We start from the raw sequence: 14,888 nt of genomic DNA, 5'->3' as shown, positions 1-14,888 counted from the left end.
GAAAGGTGTCGGTGAGGAGTAGTGACGGGGAGTGGTGGCTGGTGGCATAGTGAAGGGAGCAGGGCCGCAGCACCTGGAACCCTCCCGTGGAGTCCCTCCATTCGTTCTCCAGTCCGGCCCCAGAGCTAGTGCTCGCCATAGCACAGGTGCTCCTCTGGGGGGCCTCTCTGATGCTGGTTCTGACTCATGTTCCCTCTTTGGGACAGGACCAACCTGGAGGCCTTGCAGAAGAAGCTGGAGGAGCTGGAGCTCGATGAGCAGCAACGGAAGCGCCTGGAGGCCTTTCTTACCCAGAAGCAGAAGGTCGGGGAATTGAAGGATGACGACTTCGAGAAGATCAGCGAGCTGGGCGCCGGCAACGGTGGTGTGGTGTTCAAGGTCTCCCATAAGCCGTCTGGCCTGGTCATGGCCAGAAAGGTGAGGCCACTCAAAAAATAAAAAGAAAGAAAAAAGTACTGAATCAGGTTGGTGATTAGGTGAATTCACTTGGTGAATAGGTGATTGCATTCTCTCTTGGAAGATCGGGGGTCTGGGGACAAGGGTGGAAGGAAGATGGATTTTTCACTCAGTACCTTGTGCTGTTTGAATTTTGAGCTCCTGTCATCTATCAGATTATAGGATAAACACACTGATGGTGTGTTAGGGTATTTATCCCCATCCCCAGACTGGAAAATAACAGCAAGTGACCTTTGCGAGCTTTCTGCGTGCTTTGGAAAGAATGCAAGGGTGCCTGTTTGCCATTATCTGGTGCAGCAGAAGCTGCTTGCATTTAGGCAGCCCCGGCGATGCACCAGACCCTGCTTTCAAGTTGTTTGCCTGGCCCCGGCCCTGCCGCTGCTTCCCCCTCACCGTCCTGCAGGGAGCATCTCCGCTCCCCTCCGTGGCAGGCAGTGTCCGAGCTGGACTCCCCTTTCTGCACACAGCCCCTGCTCCAGCGAGGCCCGGCCCTTCTGTGTTCTCCGGCACACCATGCTTACTTCCGTCCACGTATTTTTGCTCAGGCTGCTCCTTCCACCTTTTCAAACAGCGCCCGTCTTCACGGCCCGCCTCTTGTCTAGCTTTCACCGGTCACTCCAGCCCATGCTGATAACCCCTGGTTTCCATGTCCTCTGACACTCACTCCTTGTCGGCGGCCCTTTCTAGAAGCTTCATCTCATTCAGCAACCATTTCCTATGTTTGTTGTGTCTGTCCCCTGTCTGCCTGGAGGAAACAAGGGGCAACATGAGAGGGACATGGGTGGCACCTGAGGCCCTGGCCAAATCTCAACCACATCAGGCTCCTGAAGTCAAGGGAAGCTCCCCGGGCAGCTTGGGTCCGCACTCTCAGTCCTTCCTACCCCTCCACTTCTACAGCCTCCAAGTGCCAGCCGGCTCCTCAGGCTGCTTTGTCTTCCTCTCTCGGCTTCCCGGCTCCTTTTAGAGGAAATGCTCCTTTCAGCTTTGTGCTTGGGAGGGGTGAGCCCCCCCTTCCTCACTCTTGGCTCCTAGGAGCAGAGGCACAGCCGTCCTCCCCTCATTATGGCTCCTCCCGTACCATTACCTGCCATGGCAGGTTGGCACTGAGTGCTTTGGTCGGGCAGAGACTTGTGAAAACGTGCCTGTGTCCTCTCTTCCCACCTGTAAGAGCTTAAGCATTTAAGAAGGCTTTCATTCATCCATCCGTATGTTTTTAAAACATCTCTTCCTCCCACTTTTCTTTCCCCAGCTAATTCACCTGGAGATCAAACCTGCAATCCGGAACCAGATCATAAGGGAGCTGCAGGTTCTACATGAGTGCAACTCCCCATACATCGTGGGCTTCTATGGCGCGTTCTACAGCGACGGCGAGATCAGTATCTGTATGGAGCACATGGTATGTGGTAACCCATCAGCCTCTGCAGCAACAGCCTAGGAGCTGGATGGCTGGATGGCTCTGGTCTTGTCTTTGGTTTGGGACCAGCTGCCTCCCTTTTCCTCCCTGGATCCACATCACCGTCCTGGGCATCTGGGCTTTGAAGCTGAAACATCCCTGTCCTCAGAGTCTATAATCTGCTTTAAGGACAGTCTGGAGGGGTTCTTTGGGTGTGCAGAGAAGTAATGTCACTTGATGCACATCAGAGAAGGCAAGTGAGAGGGAATTTAGGGGCTAATTGTGTGGATGTGAGCTGCCAATCTTGGTACCATTAGCTGCCTGGAGTCCCTTCTCTTTCTGGTGACTGACAGTAGTAACAGCATCTACAACAATAATCTAGCAATACTCATACTAGTAAACTAATATTTACCGGGTTTTATAGCCTGGACTACCCTACGCATATTAATATTTTATTGCATTTTTGCAACAGCCTTATTGGATGGGTAGATCATCTGCATTTTACAAATGAGGAAACTGAGGCTCAGAGAAGTTAATAACTTGACCAAGGTCATGCAGCTAGTAAGTGGAATTGGCAGAATTTAAACCAAGGCTGTTGGGCCCCAGTGCCTGTACTTTGTTGAATCCCCTGGATAGTGACTGGGGCTCTGTTTCCATTCTTGATGCCCAGAATTTCAGAGAGACAGGCTGGCTTCGTGATGGCTATTTTTTCCTGTCCCCATTAGGCACCAGGGGACTTTGGAATCTGAGATGTTTATTCATATCTCCCTTCTCCACAAAAATCCGAGTAGACACTGTCTTGTTTGCCACTGTGTCTCCAAAGCCCAGAATAGCCCTGGCACCCAGCAGGCGCTCAATAATGATTTGTTTACAGATGTCACCTTCTCGTCAGGACCTTGGGCAGGTTTCTTTATCTTTCTCATTCTCCCTTTCCTCATTTGCAAAATGGCCATTACCATACGGACCTCGGACCCTCGTTGCGGTGAGGATTGGTGAAAATAGCAGAGTAAGCCTTCCGGCACACCGACCCCAAGCTTGTCTCGTGCGAATGGTAGACGTTGCCTTATTCTCACTGTTGCTGACACCTCAGGGATGAGGGCTGACATGACTGAGTCGGCGAGCTTAGGGCTGCTGAACTTTGAGCCCTCGGTCTGGCAGAGTGTCCCTCAGCTTCTCCACTTCCTTCCAGACCCTGGCTCTGCTCTGACCTCTGGAAAGAGCCCCCAGGCGTGGTCTTCATGAACTCCAGGAGAACCCTCCCCGGGAGGTTTGTCCGTTGCTGGCGCCCCATTATGTTGAACATCTGTTCATGTTAATCGTCAGGAAGTGCCATACGTATGGTGGCCGGTGTCTGCCCAACTTTTGTGGTGCCATATGGAACATAGAACCTGGAACGTCTCCTGTGCTCCTGAAGGTTCCCAAGAAAGCTCTCGTTCCTCTTGCTTGAATGGGAGGGAAGCAGCCTCTGTGCGAAGCACATGAACATTTCTGGTTTGGTCCTCACCCAGACCTGGGGTACTGATATTTTCCCTTTGGGTCTTAGCCTCCCTTTGGTGGGGTGCAGGCCAGGGGAGGGGAGGGTGTTCCTTAAGCTTTGGGTTTCTTGGGCTTTTTGTGCTGATGATGGTTGGTTTTCTAGCTCTAGCCCAGAGTTTTGGATGAAGATGTGTAATTGGCAATGGAGGTTCCTTGAAAACCAGAAGAGGGTGGAGGGTGGAGGCAATGGTGATAAACCAGTGACCGGAAAGGCCTTTTTTCTCTTAGGTGTTGCCAAAGTAATGGGAGGTGAGTGCAACATGAGTAGACATGGTAGTAACTAGCTTTCCCATTTTCTACCGCTTGGTGAGTCCTTGCCATGTTATGTAAGTTATTAATCACATCAGCCCTGTCATGTGATGCAATGTTGACCACCCTCCCCGAGGTGGGCGAGGGAACAAGGCCTCTAGAGGCTTAGTAATTAGCTTAGGTTATATAACCAGTAAGTGTCAGAGCTAAATTCTGACCATCTCCCCCCCCACCCCCCGACAACCCCTCCAGCAACCCTCAGTTTGTTCTCCATATTAACGAGTCTCTTACGTTTTGTCCCCCTCCCTGTTTTTATACTATTTTTGTTTCCCTTCCCTTATGTTCATCTGTTTTGTCTCTTAAAGTCCTCATAGGAGTGAAGCCATATGATTTTTGTCTTTCTCTGACAGACTAATTTCACTTAGCATAATACCCTCCAGTTCCATCCGCGTAGTTGCAAATGGTAAGATTTCATTCTTTTTGATTGCTGAGTAATACTCCATCGTGTGTGTGTGTGTGTGTGTGTGTGTGTGTGTGTGTGTGTATATATATATATATATATATATATATATATATACACCCCACATCTTCTTTATCCATTCATCCATCAATGGACATTTGGGCTCTTTCCATACTTTGGCTATTGTCGATAGTACTGCTATAAACATGGGGGTGCACGTGTCCCTTTGAAACAGCACGCCTGTATCCCGTGGAGAAATGCCTAGGAGTGCCATTGCTGGGTCGTAGGGTAGTTCTATTTTTAGTTTTTTGAGGAACCTCCATACTGTTTTCCGGAGTGGCTGCACCAGCTTGCATTCCCACAAAGCTAAATTCTAACTAGTGTCTCTAACTAGGTCTGTTGTCTTTAAATTTGATACTCTCTCAGGGTTTTCTCTGCAGAGCAGTGTTTGGACCAGATCTTCTCTGGGGACCCCTCCCTACCCTAACATCCTGTGTTTCTGTGGTTTTTGGCACTTGTAGCCAGTCAGGGTTTACATTAGTTCATCAACATGGGTCCAGCTTCACCAACTCTTACTTTTGTGCCTGTTACGTGCAGGGTGCCACATGAGCGGCTGGGGGAACGGAGACATTGAAAGTAGTCTCTCTGTTCCCCAGAGCTGTTTATAGGCTGGATGGCTGTGTTCTTGGGCCTTCGTGAGTTGTCAGTGTGGATGGAAGGGCTTCTGAGCACCAAGTGTGTGTCGTCTCACGCCCGCGGTCTTCGGCACAATCAGATTCTTTCCTGAGTTACCTCCAAGTTTCGTGCAACTCGGAATTCTCCCTTTGTTAGAGGAACCAGGGCGCTGTCTGTAGGTTGAGCATGATTGAACTCCATGGTGCTTGCTTCAGACGTTAGGATTAGGCCCCAAACATGGATAGGCAGTGGCCTTTTCATTTATTCACAACTTGCTGGAACCTGTTTTATTAGCCTTATTTCACCTCTTGCTATGTGCAGTTCAGTTTTTTTTTTTTTTTTTAATTTGTCTTAAATTGATCTGTGGTGAGGCTTGCTCATTGTGAAATCCTTCATCCACTTTGGATTCATAGATACTGATCACAACCTTTGTACCTCTTGGTCTGTCCTTGCCACCCAACCCTTCCCTCCAAGAGGACAAGATGACTCAGGACATGACAAGGGTTGGCTTCCCGTTCTCTTGGCCCAGTTTCAGTATCTGCAGATCAGCGTTCCTCCAGTGGATTTGGCTCTGTGGGTCGGGTAGGATCCTCCCTCATAAGTCTCTGAAGCAGAAGATATCTCTGGAGTTACCCAGGGAGGGGCCTGAGCCTAGAAAACTGGCTTTCAGAAGGTGGGAGGGTCAAAACCTTTTGAAGGCCAAGCACAGTGTTTGGCATCTATTAGGTGATAGGTGTTGAGCGGTCGAATGAAGGAGGCCAAGATGGCATGGACAGGCCTGGGACCCAGTGGGAGAGAGTTAGGCCTTGGAGTCCACAATAGAGTCTTCTGTTGCTAGATATCCATAGGCCCAGAGAGCAGCTGGAACAGTCTGTTAATTTTAGTGGAGAGGCTCAGAGCTACCAGAGGTCGAACCCTGTAGTGAAGCTGTTGTGGCCTGAAATCCAGGCAGCCATGCTCCAGAGTAGCTCTCTGGTCTAACCCTGGACCCTCTCACCCCTTCTTGGTCCCGGAGTAGGCCTTTCTGCAGGAGAGCTCCCATCCTGGCCGCCTCTGACAGGAAAATTCTGACTGCTGGTGGCTACTTCTCTTTGGGTATTTCTGCTTTGTCTCAGCTTCCACCTCTCAAAGGTGTCACGTAGAGCTCTGTTCATTAACCACATCCCAACTTCAGAGGTTCTTTGTTTCTGTGTATGTCACAGTCCTTGTGTGTTCTAGGTCATTAACATTTCCCCCAGCTTTTTATCATGACAGTTTCAAACACAAAGCAAGGTGAAGGAACTGTATAATGTACACTGTAAAACCCCCACCTAGATTCTGCAATTACTGTTCTGCTATGTTTGCTTTACCACATGTTGCCCATCTATCTGTCCGTCGCTCACATCATTTCTTAGTAGCATTTTATTTTTTTTTTTTAATTTTTTTTTCAACGTTTTTTATTTATTTTTGGGACAGAGAGAGACAGAGCATGAACGGGGGAGGGGCAGAGAGAGAGGGAGACACAGAATCGGAAACAGGCTCCAGGCTCCGAGCCGTCAGCCCAGAGCCTGACGCGGGGCTCGAACTCACGGACCGCGAGATCGTGACCTGGCTGAAGTCGGACGCTTAACCGACTGCGCCACCCAGGCGCCCCTCTTAGTCGCATTTTAAAGTGAATTTGTGTCACTGGCATCCATTGGGCCCCATCTTCTAAAGCACTCAGCCAGGGGCTGACTTTTGTAGAAGTAAACTGTGCTTGTGCTGCCCAGTCTGAATTTTTGAGGCTCAAGGAGTAAATGGAAGCCCCCCGGTCAGAACAGGAATGCTCTTGCCTTTGGGGAGGTAGATTCCTGCTCAGGTGGTAGCTGAGCACCCAGAGAACTGAGGACTCAGGGCTGGTGGTTCTCATGCAGGAGGAAAAGCTTTTGATTCCCCCCCCCCCCCCCCCCCCCCCCCGCCCAAAGCATTTGTCTCTTCTATAGAAAACCTTCACAAAAGCGCCATTGACTTAGTTAATAATTGCCTTCTAAAAATAAGCACAGTTTCAGCAGCTTTAGTCAGGGAAGGCAAGTTCTTGGCAACAGTGAAGTGGAATTAAAAGGTTGTAAGGTGAGTTGGAGGCAGCCCTGGGTAATTCTGACTGTGGTTCATGCTTCTTGAATCTTGCTAATCCCATTGTTCACACTGTAACTCTGCTTATAGCTCTGAAGGAGGTGAAAGGAAAGAGAGCCGAGTTTTTTTCCTTTTTAACAGGAATATGTACCACAACCCCAGGGAAAAGTGTGAGCTGGGCTGCCCGCTGTCCTAGGCTGTGGAACCTGAGAACCACGGGGTTAGCATTTCTACCTCATTTGAATCAGATTTTGACAGAGTTGCTTTGTTACCTAGTTTTCAGTGCATAGTCCTCCTCCCTGATAATCAGGCAGCCCATCAAACAAAGGATCTGAAACCACATTCAACTGGAAGCAAAAGAGAAATGGCTTGGAAACTTTGTGCGCTGGAGTTCCTCTTCCCATTGGCAAAGGAAACTGAGAGGTGCTATTATGTTTCTGGGAGACTTGGGTGTGGTTACCTGGGCTCTGATGTCCTGACTCGGCCACCAGGGATCTGCAGCATCGTGAAGGCAGCCAGGCTCACAGGGTGACTCACACCTCAGCCTGGGTCACAGCTTGGGCAGGGCTCTTCCAAGGACTCTTGGAAAAAAATAAATGTGTTCCCAGGGGAGTTCTGTTGGGTTCTAGGTCAGTGATTCCTCCTGTCTGGGTGGAAAGTATGGCACATAGGAAATTTTAGGTTGAAATTTAGGATCTTCCATCGTGCTCCTGGGTCAACTGACCCGCCCACCATTAATAGAAGACAAACATGTTTGGGGGTATTCAGGTGTACCTGAGAATTCACACCTGACCTGCTTTCTTTTCCCTCAGCATCTGTGATCCAGAGTTGACTGTGACAGAAAGTGATTAGTCAAACGCTCCTTTGCGTAAGCTTAGAACCTTTCAGTGGATAATCTATTTTTTTTTTTAGCATTATTTTAGTAGACATTTCCTGAGGAGTCTGTACCCCTGAATGAATCTTAGTTTCTCACTGTCTCAAAAGAAAGCAGTGTTGTATCTATCTTACAGTGCCTTTGCACAAAATGGATGCTCAGTAAGTGCTCTGAATCGATTGTAGATTTAATTCTCCACTTTCTTAAAGGAATTCAGTAATTTAAAAGGGCAAAACATTTGTTCATTGTAGAAAATTTATAAACCCTAGAAAAGCCCGGAAAAGAAACTATCATGCAACCAAAATCCCTGATTGTCTTCCTACATAGACTAGAAATAGCTATTGATGACACTTTGGATGTTCTGGTTTTGTGTGAGTTACACAAACATTTTTTTATGTCTATAAGAGTGGGATTATGTTCTGTCCTTCTTTTTAATCGTGTTGTGCCTTGTTCTGTGACCTTATGCTCCCGGATATGTCATCGCAGCTGGGTGACTTTGGAGGCAGGAAGCTTACAGGGATGTCTTTCTGCTTGGCCATGTCTCGTCCGCTTCTGAGGGGTGGTTTCCGTGTCCCTCCTGTTTCCAGTCCTTCCTTTGCCACTTTGTCTAGGAATTGCTTCCTCCTCCGAGCACCTGTAGTGATGTCTCTTCTCCTCATTCAACTGTTCGGTTCCTGCCTTGTTTCAGAGGAGAATATAAGGTGCCTTGCCCTGTTGAGTGTTTTGTCTCCCCAGGCAGAGTGTGTGTGTGTGTGTGTGTGTGTGTGTGTGTGTGTGTATGTGTTTCTTCCTGTGTCTAGTTTTTTCTATCCCTAGTTTCTCACATATCCCTAAACCTTTCACAGAGGTGGTTAATAAATGATAGATGATACTGGTAACTGCTCAGTGTAGATGAGATACTCTAAAAATCAGTCTGAATTTGCACGAATTGTCTCTACTTCTGAGGATGATTTTAAATTGCGACTGATAATTGGCAGCTGGAAGCCATGGCCTATGAATGTAGCCGTGCCTCCCTACATCAGGGTTCCTTGAGTGAAGCTTTTCTTCACGATCTCAGGTTACAGTGTAGAATCCACGAATGAGAAGGCCGTGGTGTGTGAGCCCCACAGAGGCTGGCTTCATATCCCACCTGTGTCGTGTGTTGCATTCTCCCTTTCTGCCGTGTACCTCCCCCTTTCCAGGTATAGAAGTCATACTCCGTCTTTGAGTAAGACATAAACTCAAATGCCATCTTTTAAGTGAAGTCAGAATTTCTTCTCTCCTGCATGTGTAACGTTTTCTTAAACCTGTATCCTGTTTCGTTATATTCAGAGTCTGTATATTTACCCTACTAGTTTGTACATTTAACAAGGACAAGAAGTAGTTCTTTGTTTGTATCTTTATCTTCCATAGAACCTAACACTGTTCACGGCACTTGGTATAGGATTTGTGGAAGGAATTGTTGCTTTCTATGAGGTTTTTCTTTCGATTAGCTGTGAGTTTTTAGGATAATCTCCAATACAAGTTGTGACATACCCTGATGATCAAATGGCTAACATTTATGGAGCACTTACTGTGGGCTAGATGTTGTTCTGAGACCTTTATATGTACCAGCTTGTTTAATACTTCTAATAGCCCTATAATTATTTTAATAGCTTTAAGATATCATCCCCGTTTTACAAGTTGTGAGTAACCTGGTCAGAGTTCTCCTGATAGGAAGCAACAGAGTTGGTGAATTTAGACAGTTTGCCTCTAGAGCCTCTGGTCCCAACCATACATTGTTCTGTCAGTTCAGTGCAAACCTTTTTAAGATTTTATTTTTAAGTAATCTCTACACCCAGTATGGGGCTTGAACTCACAACCCTGAGATCAGGAATCACATATTCCACTGACTGAGCCAGCCAAGTGCCCCAGTGCAAGTCTTTTTTTTTTTTTTTTTTTTTTTTTTTTGATCCCTGAATTAGTCCTTTGTTTGATGATTATTCACGATTTGAGTTTCTAGTTATTTGATAGCTCCCACAATGCTGTACATTTCTGTCTTTGAGGTCTGGAACAAACCAAAGGGTACCCTTCCAGGAGGATTTGCCACATGTGGCATTCACTTTCCTGCCGAAGTTTAACACTTGAAAGAATAGTTAAAAACACGGTTACTAAATGGGTTGGTGTTCTTGTTCTTAGGATGGGGGTTCCTTGGATCAAGTCCTGAAGAAAGCTGGAAGAATTCCTGAACAAATTTTAGGAAAAGTTAGCATTGCTGTGAGTATATTGTATAATTTTTCTTCCAAATTCCCTCATTGATAAGTTAATGAGTTGGCAGGAAATGGACAAGGGAGGAAGATAGTAAGTTAGCTAAGGGAAGTTTGTAAGGAAAGTGGGGTTTTCTCACTAGAATTTTCTCTGTCTAAATCCTAGATACAACATACTCTCTCTCTCTGTCTGTCTCTGTCTCCAGAACTAGAAAAGCGACTTCCTTTATCTTAAAATCTGTATCTGGAGAAATAGATGGGATATCCAAAAGAATTCCCATTTGTGGCAGGAGAAGGCCTCTTTTTATATTTGTAGCTTTAGAAAAAAAAACGAATCCAAGCACAAGTTTTCTTTTTTCTTTTTCTTTTCTCTTTTTCTTTCCTCTTTTTCTTTTCCTTTTTCTTCTTTCTTTGTTTCTTTCTCTCCCTCCCTTCCTTCCTTCCTTCCTTCCTATATAAGTTTATTTACTTTGAGAGCATGCACGTGAGCGAGAGGGACAGGGGCAGAGAGAGAGAGAGAGAGAGAGAGAGACAGAGAGAATCCCAAGCAGTCTGTGTGCACTGTCAGCACAGAGTCTGACACGGGCTCAATCTCATGAACCGTGAGATCATGACCTGAGCCAAAATCAAGAGTCAGATGCTCAGCCGACTGAACCATCCAGGAGCCCCAAGCACAGGGGTTTGTAAAGTTGTATAAACTTGCAATAATCAACATTGCTTAAAAATAACTATATATCATCTAAAAAGATGCTTTCTTGATATGACAGGTTGGAAATCAAATAAAAAATAAGGGAAGAGGGCAATTTTGCGATGTTAGTTGAAATATTTTCTATATCATTTTAAAATAGAGAGGCCGACTGTATTTTAACCACCCCCACTTCAGTTTCCCATCTTGTTACATTGTCTTTCCTCCAGGTAATAAAAGGTCTGACATACCTGAGGGAGAAGCACAAGATTATGCACAGAGGTAAGAAATTACTTGCTAGTTAGTATGCTTTGAATTTGAGCTGAAATCAAAAGTTGTTGCATCCTCTTTTGTGTTTTGTTTTGGTGTAAAAGCCATTGAATAGTATTTTTAATTTTTATTAACAAGTCTTTGACTATTATTTATTTATTTATTTTTTTAATTTTTTTTTTTTTTTTAACGTTTATTTATTTTTGAGACAGAGACAGAGCATGAACGGGGGAGGGGCAGAGAGAGAGGGAGACACAGAATCCGAAACAGGCTCCAGGCTCTGAGCTGTCAGCACAGAGCCCGACGCGGGGCTCGAACTCACGGACTGCGAGATCATGACCTGAGCCCAAGTCGGTCGCCCAACCGACTGAGCCACCCAGGCGCCCCGACTATTAGTTATTTTTGAAGTAATCTTTACATCTAAGGTGGGGCTTGAACTCGTGACCCTGAGATCAAGAGTCCCATACTGTACTAACTGAGCCAGTCAGGTGCACCAGGTCTTTGACTAGTGAGTTTGCTGGCTAGGGCAGCAAGTTCCCCCTCTTGTTTTGGTCTGGCCTGTTACAGGTTACACCTGTTAGCTGAGGCTGTGACAGCCATGGTCACCCAGTAAGCCCAGGCCGGAGCCCCAATGGGAGCTTAGTTACCCAATCGCCAGTGTCACCATCCTCCCACTGGACTAGACAGTGCATAGACCCAGAGCCATGACTGACTGGATGTGAGCTTGACTATAAAAGAAACTGACTTTTTTTTTTTAAAGAAAGGTACATACACACTTACTGTATGATAATACACTCTTAGATATGTATCCAATATAAATGAAACACGTATGTCCATACAGATTCCTATACACGTGTTGAAAGCAGCTGTATACATGGTAGAAAAAACCAAAATGTTCTTCAATCAGCAAAGAGAGAAATTACAGTATATTCCTGTAACAGTGTACTATTCACCGGTGAAAAGGAACAGGCTACTGATGCTAAATCTCAAAATAGCATTTATGCTGCATGAAAGAATCCTGATACACAACAGTACAAACTGTTTCCGTTTATATAAAATTATGGAGAAAACAACAACGGATCTGTAGTGACAGAAAGTCCAGGGAGAAATGAACATCAAAAGCATGAGGGTACTTTTGGGGGGTGGTTGGAAACGTTCTATCTTGAGGTGGTAGATGGCTGGATTTATCCAACGTCAAACCTTCGGCTACAGTGGCTGTGACCACTTGCACCACTTCGCATATAAATTACATATAAATTATACCTCAATAAAGCTTGTTAGGAAAAAGAAAAAGATGAAGAAGCCAGAGGACAGAAGAATGGAAGACACAGTGCTGTGGATCGCGTTGCAGTGTGCTAAGGGTGTCAAGTTCAAGGAGGGGGAGGGCTGAGGAGGAGCCGGGTGGGCTGGTGGAATCAGCCCGCCGGCTTAGGAGCAATGGTAGATTAGGTGAAAAATCCTGAGATTGGAATTGCTTTTTAAAAAACTGTAAAATATATGTAGCATAAAATTTACTGTCTTAATGATTTTTAAGCATACACTTCCGGCAGTAAATACGTTCATATTGTTACGCAACCACCCCCACTGTCAGGATTGGTAAGGCATCAGTTTTGCTTTAACTGATGTGTAGATAGAAGGCCATCCCATTGAAAATCTCAGAACCTATTTGTAGAATTGACCAATTGTGTCTGAAATGTGTGTGGAAATGCAAAGGACCTAGAATAGCCAAAACAGCTCTGAAGAACAACAACAAAGTTGGGGCACTTAGACTACCTGATTTCCAGATTTATTATAAAGCTATGATAATCAATAGTGTTCTATTGGTGTGAAGCTAAGCAGATCAAATAGAACAGAAGGAAGAATTCAGAAATAGACACGTACATGTAGTCAGTTGGGTTTTGACAAAGATTCCAAGGTAGTTCAGTAGTGGAAGGATAATCTTGTCGACAAATGACTCTGGAACAGCTGTATATCCGTTTGCACAAAAATGAACCCCCTCTATTACCTCACACTGTAAACAAAGATGAACTCTCAGTGGATCTTAGATCTAACTGTATGAGTTAAAACTATAAGACTTTCGAAAGAAAACAAACTATCTTAGTGACCTCTGTTTGAGCATGAGTTTTTAAATAGGTCACAAAAGGCACAAACTGTAAAGGGAAAGTCAAGAAATTGAAGTTCATCTAAATGAAAACATTTGCTGTTCAAAAGATACAAAAATGAAAAGTCAAGCCACATGAAGAGAAGATATTGACAAAACCTTTGTCAAGTGACATTGTCTAAAATACATAAAGACCTCTCACAGTGTGATAATAAAAACATCACCCGGTTGGAAAAAACGGGTAAACATTTGAACAGACACTTTACTAATGAAGATAGATGAGTGGCTTATAAGCACATGAAAAGATAATTGAATATCATTAGTCATGAGGGAGATGTAAATTCAGATCACAGTGAGCTCTGCTTCCACACCCACTGGAATGTCTGGAACGTCTGCAGAGTCTGCCCATGTGTTACTGTGGATGCACAGCAACTGGAACTCGCAGACATTGCAGGCCGAAATGTGAAATGGTGCAAAGCATGTTGAAAAGCAGCTTATCCGTTTCCTAAAATATTAAGCATGTGCCTACTCTACATGCAGCCATTTCACTCTTAGGATTTTCCCTGAAGAAATGAAGGCATATGTCCGTTCAAGCCCATGAATGTTCAGAGCAGTTTTATTTGTATAAGCCCCAAACTAGAAATAACCCAAACGTCCATCATTAGTTGAATGGATAAACAAATTGTGGTACATCCATACGCTAGGATATTACTCAGCAATAAAAAGAAGAAACCACTGATACATGAAAAAGTAAAACAGACAAAAAAAGAGCACATACTGTGTGATTCCATTTATATAATTCTAGAAATTGCAAACTGATCTGCAGTGATGAAATGCAAATCTGTGGTTGCCTGGGGAGTGAGGGAAGGGGAGGAAGGGGAGAATTACAAAGGAGCACAAGGAGACTTGTGGGGGTGATATATTTATAATCTTAATTGTGGTGACGGTCACATATATAGATTCATCAAATGATTCACTTTAAGTGTTGGGGTTTATTGTATGAAAATTATATACCAATAACGCTGTAAAAAAAAAAAACAAAGCAAACAAAAACAGTGATGTTGCTGAAAACTAGTGATAAAGCAAGTTTCTTAAAAGCAGCCAGGAAAAGGGACAACCACTTGGAAAGAGAGTTTGGTGGTTTCTTTTAAAATTAAACCATACAATCAATCCGTCAACCCTACTTCTCCATATTAAGAGAAATGAATACGTTTGTCCACACAAAGACTTGTGAACAAATGTTCATGTCATCTTCATTTACAATAGTCCCATACTAGAAACAGCCAAAATATTCCTCACCAGACGATTGAAATAAACAAATTTTGATATATTCAAACAACGGAATGCAGCTCAACAATAAAAACGAACAAACGGTTGATAACAGTTTGGATGAATCTCAAAAACACCATGCTGAGTAAAAATAAGCTCTACACAATAGAATATATACTGTATGATTCCATTTATATGAGTATCTACAACAGACCTAATTAGTCCACAGTAACGTTTTAATTAGGTTAGTGGTTGCCTGAGGGTTATGGGGGCTGGAGTGGGGATTGCCTTCAAAGGAATACGAGGGAACTTTCTGGAGTAATCACAATAGTAAATCTTGATTTTGGTGGTGGGTTCACAGGTGTATATGCGTCAAACTCTAATCTTCAAATGGAAAACTGTAGAAAGCCTACTTTCTAACTGCACTAGCTACCATGTCCTTTTTCTAATGGCCATTAAGAAACATATCAATAAGGAGGTGTGGTATGACTTGTGTGGGGAACGCTTTTCCGGCGGTATGTGGACCTTATTCTTTTTTTTTTAAGACCTCTGAGTTCCAGGATAGAATATTTTTGTTTGTATAATAATTTCTAGGAAATAGGAG

At 44.6% G+C, this 14,888-nt stretch overlaps 1 protein-coding gene across 2 annotated transcripts in view; it reads left to right on the top strand.

The window, feature by feature from the left end:
* Positions 1 to 14,888, top strand: part of MAP2K1 (mitogen-activated protein kinase kinase 1) — an 80,607-nt gene that overhangs the window by 39,140 nt on the left and 26,579 nt on the right. For both annotated transcript variants that reach the window (XM_058737299.1, XM_058737300.1), the window contains exons 2-5: positions 207 to 417; positions 1,706 to 1,852; positions 9,892 to 9,969; positions 10,875 to 10,926. In XM_058737299.1, coding sequence (XP_058593282.1) covers positions 207 to 417; positions 1,706 to 1,852; positions 9,892 to 9,969; positions 10,875 to 10,926 — 488 coding nt within the window. The remainder of the gene's footprint in view (positions 1 to 206; positions 418 to 1,705; positions 1,853 to 9,891; positions 9,970 to 10,874; positions 10,927 to 14,888) is intronic.

The sequence above is a fragment of the Neofelis nebulosa genome, chromosome 7 (assembly GCF_028018385.1).
Source record: "Neofelis nebulosa isolate mNeoNeb1 chromosome 7, mNeoNeb1.pri, whole genome shotgun sequence".
NCBI classification, from domain to species: Eukaryota; Metazoa; Chordata; class Mammalia; order Carnivora; family Felidae; genus Neofelis; species Neofelis nebulosa.
The sequence above is the reverse complement of the archived record's forward strand: the minus strand, read 5'-3'. Positions and strand labels throughout refer to the sequence as shown.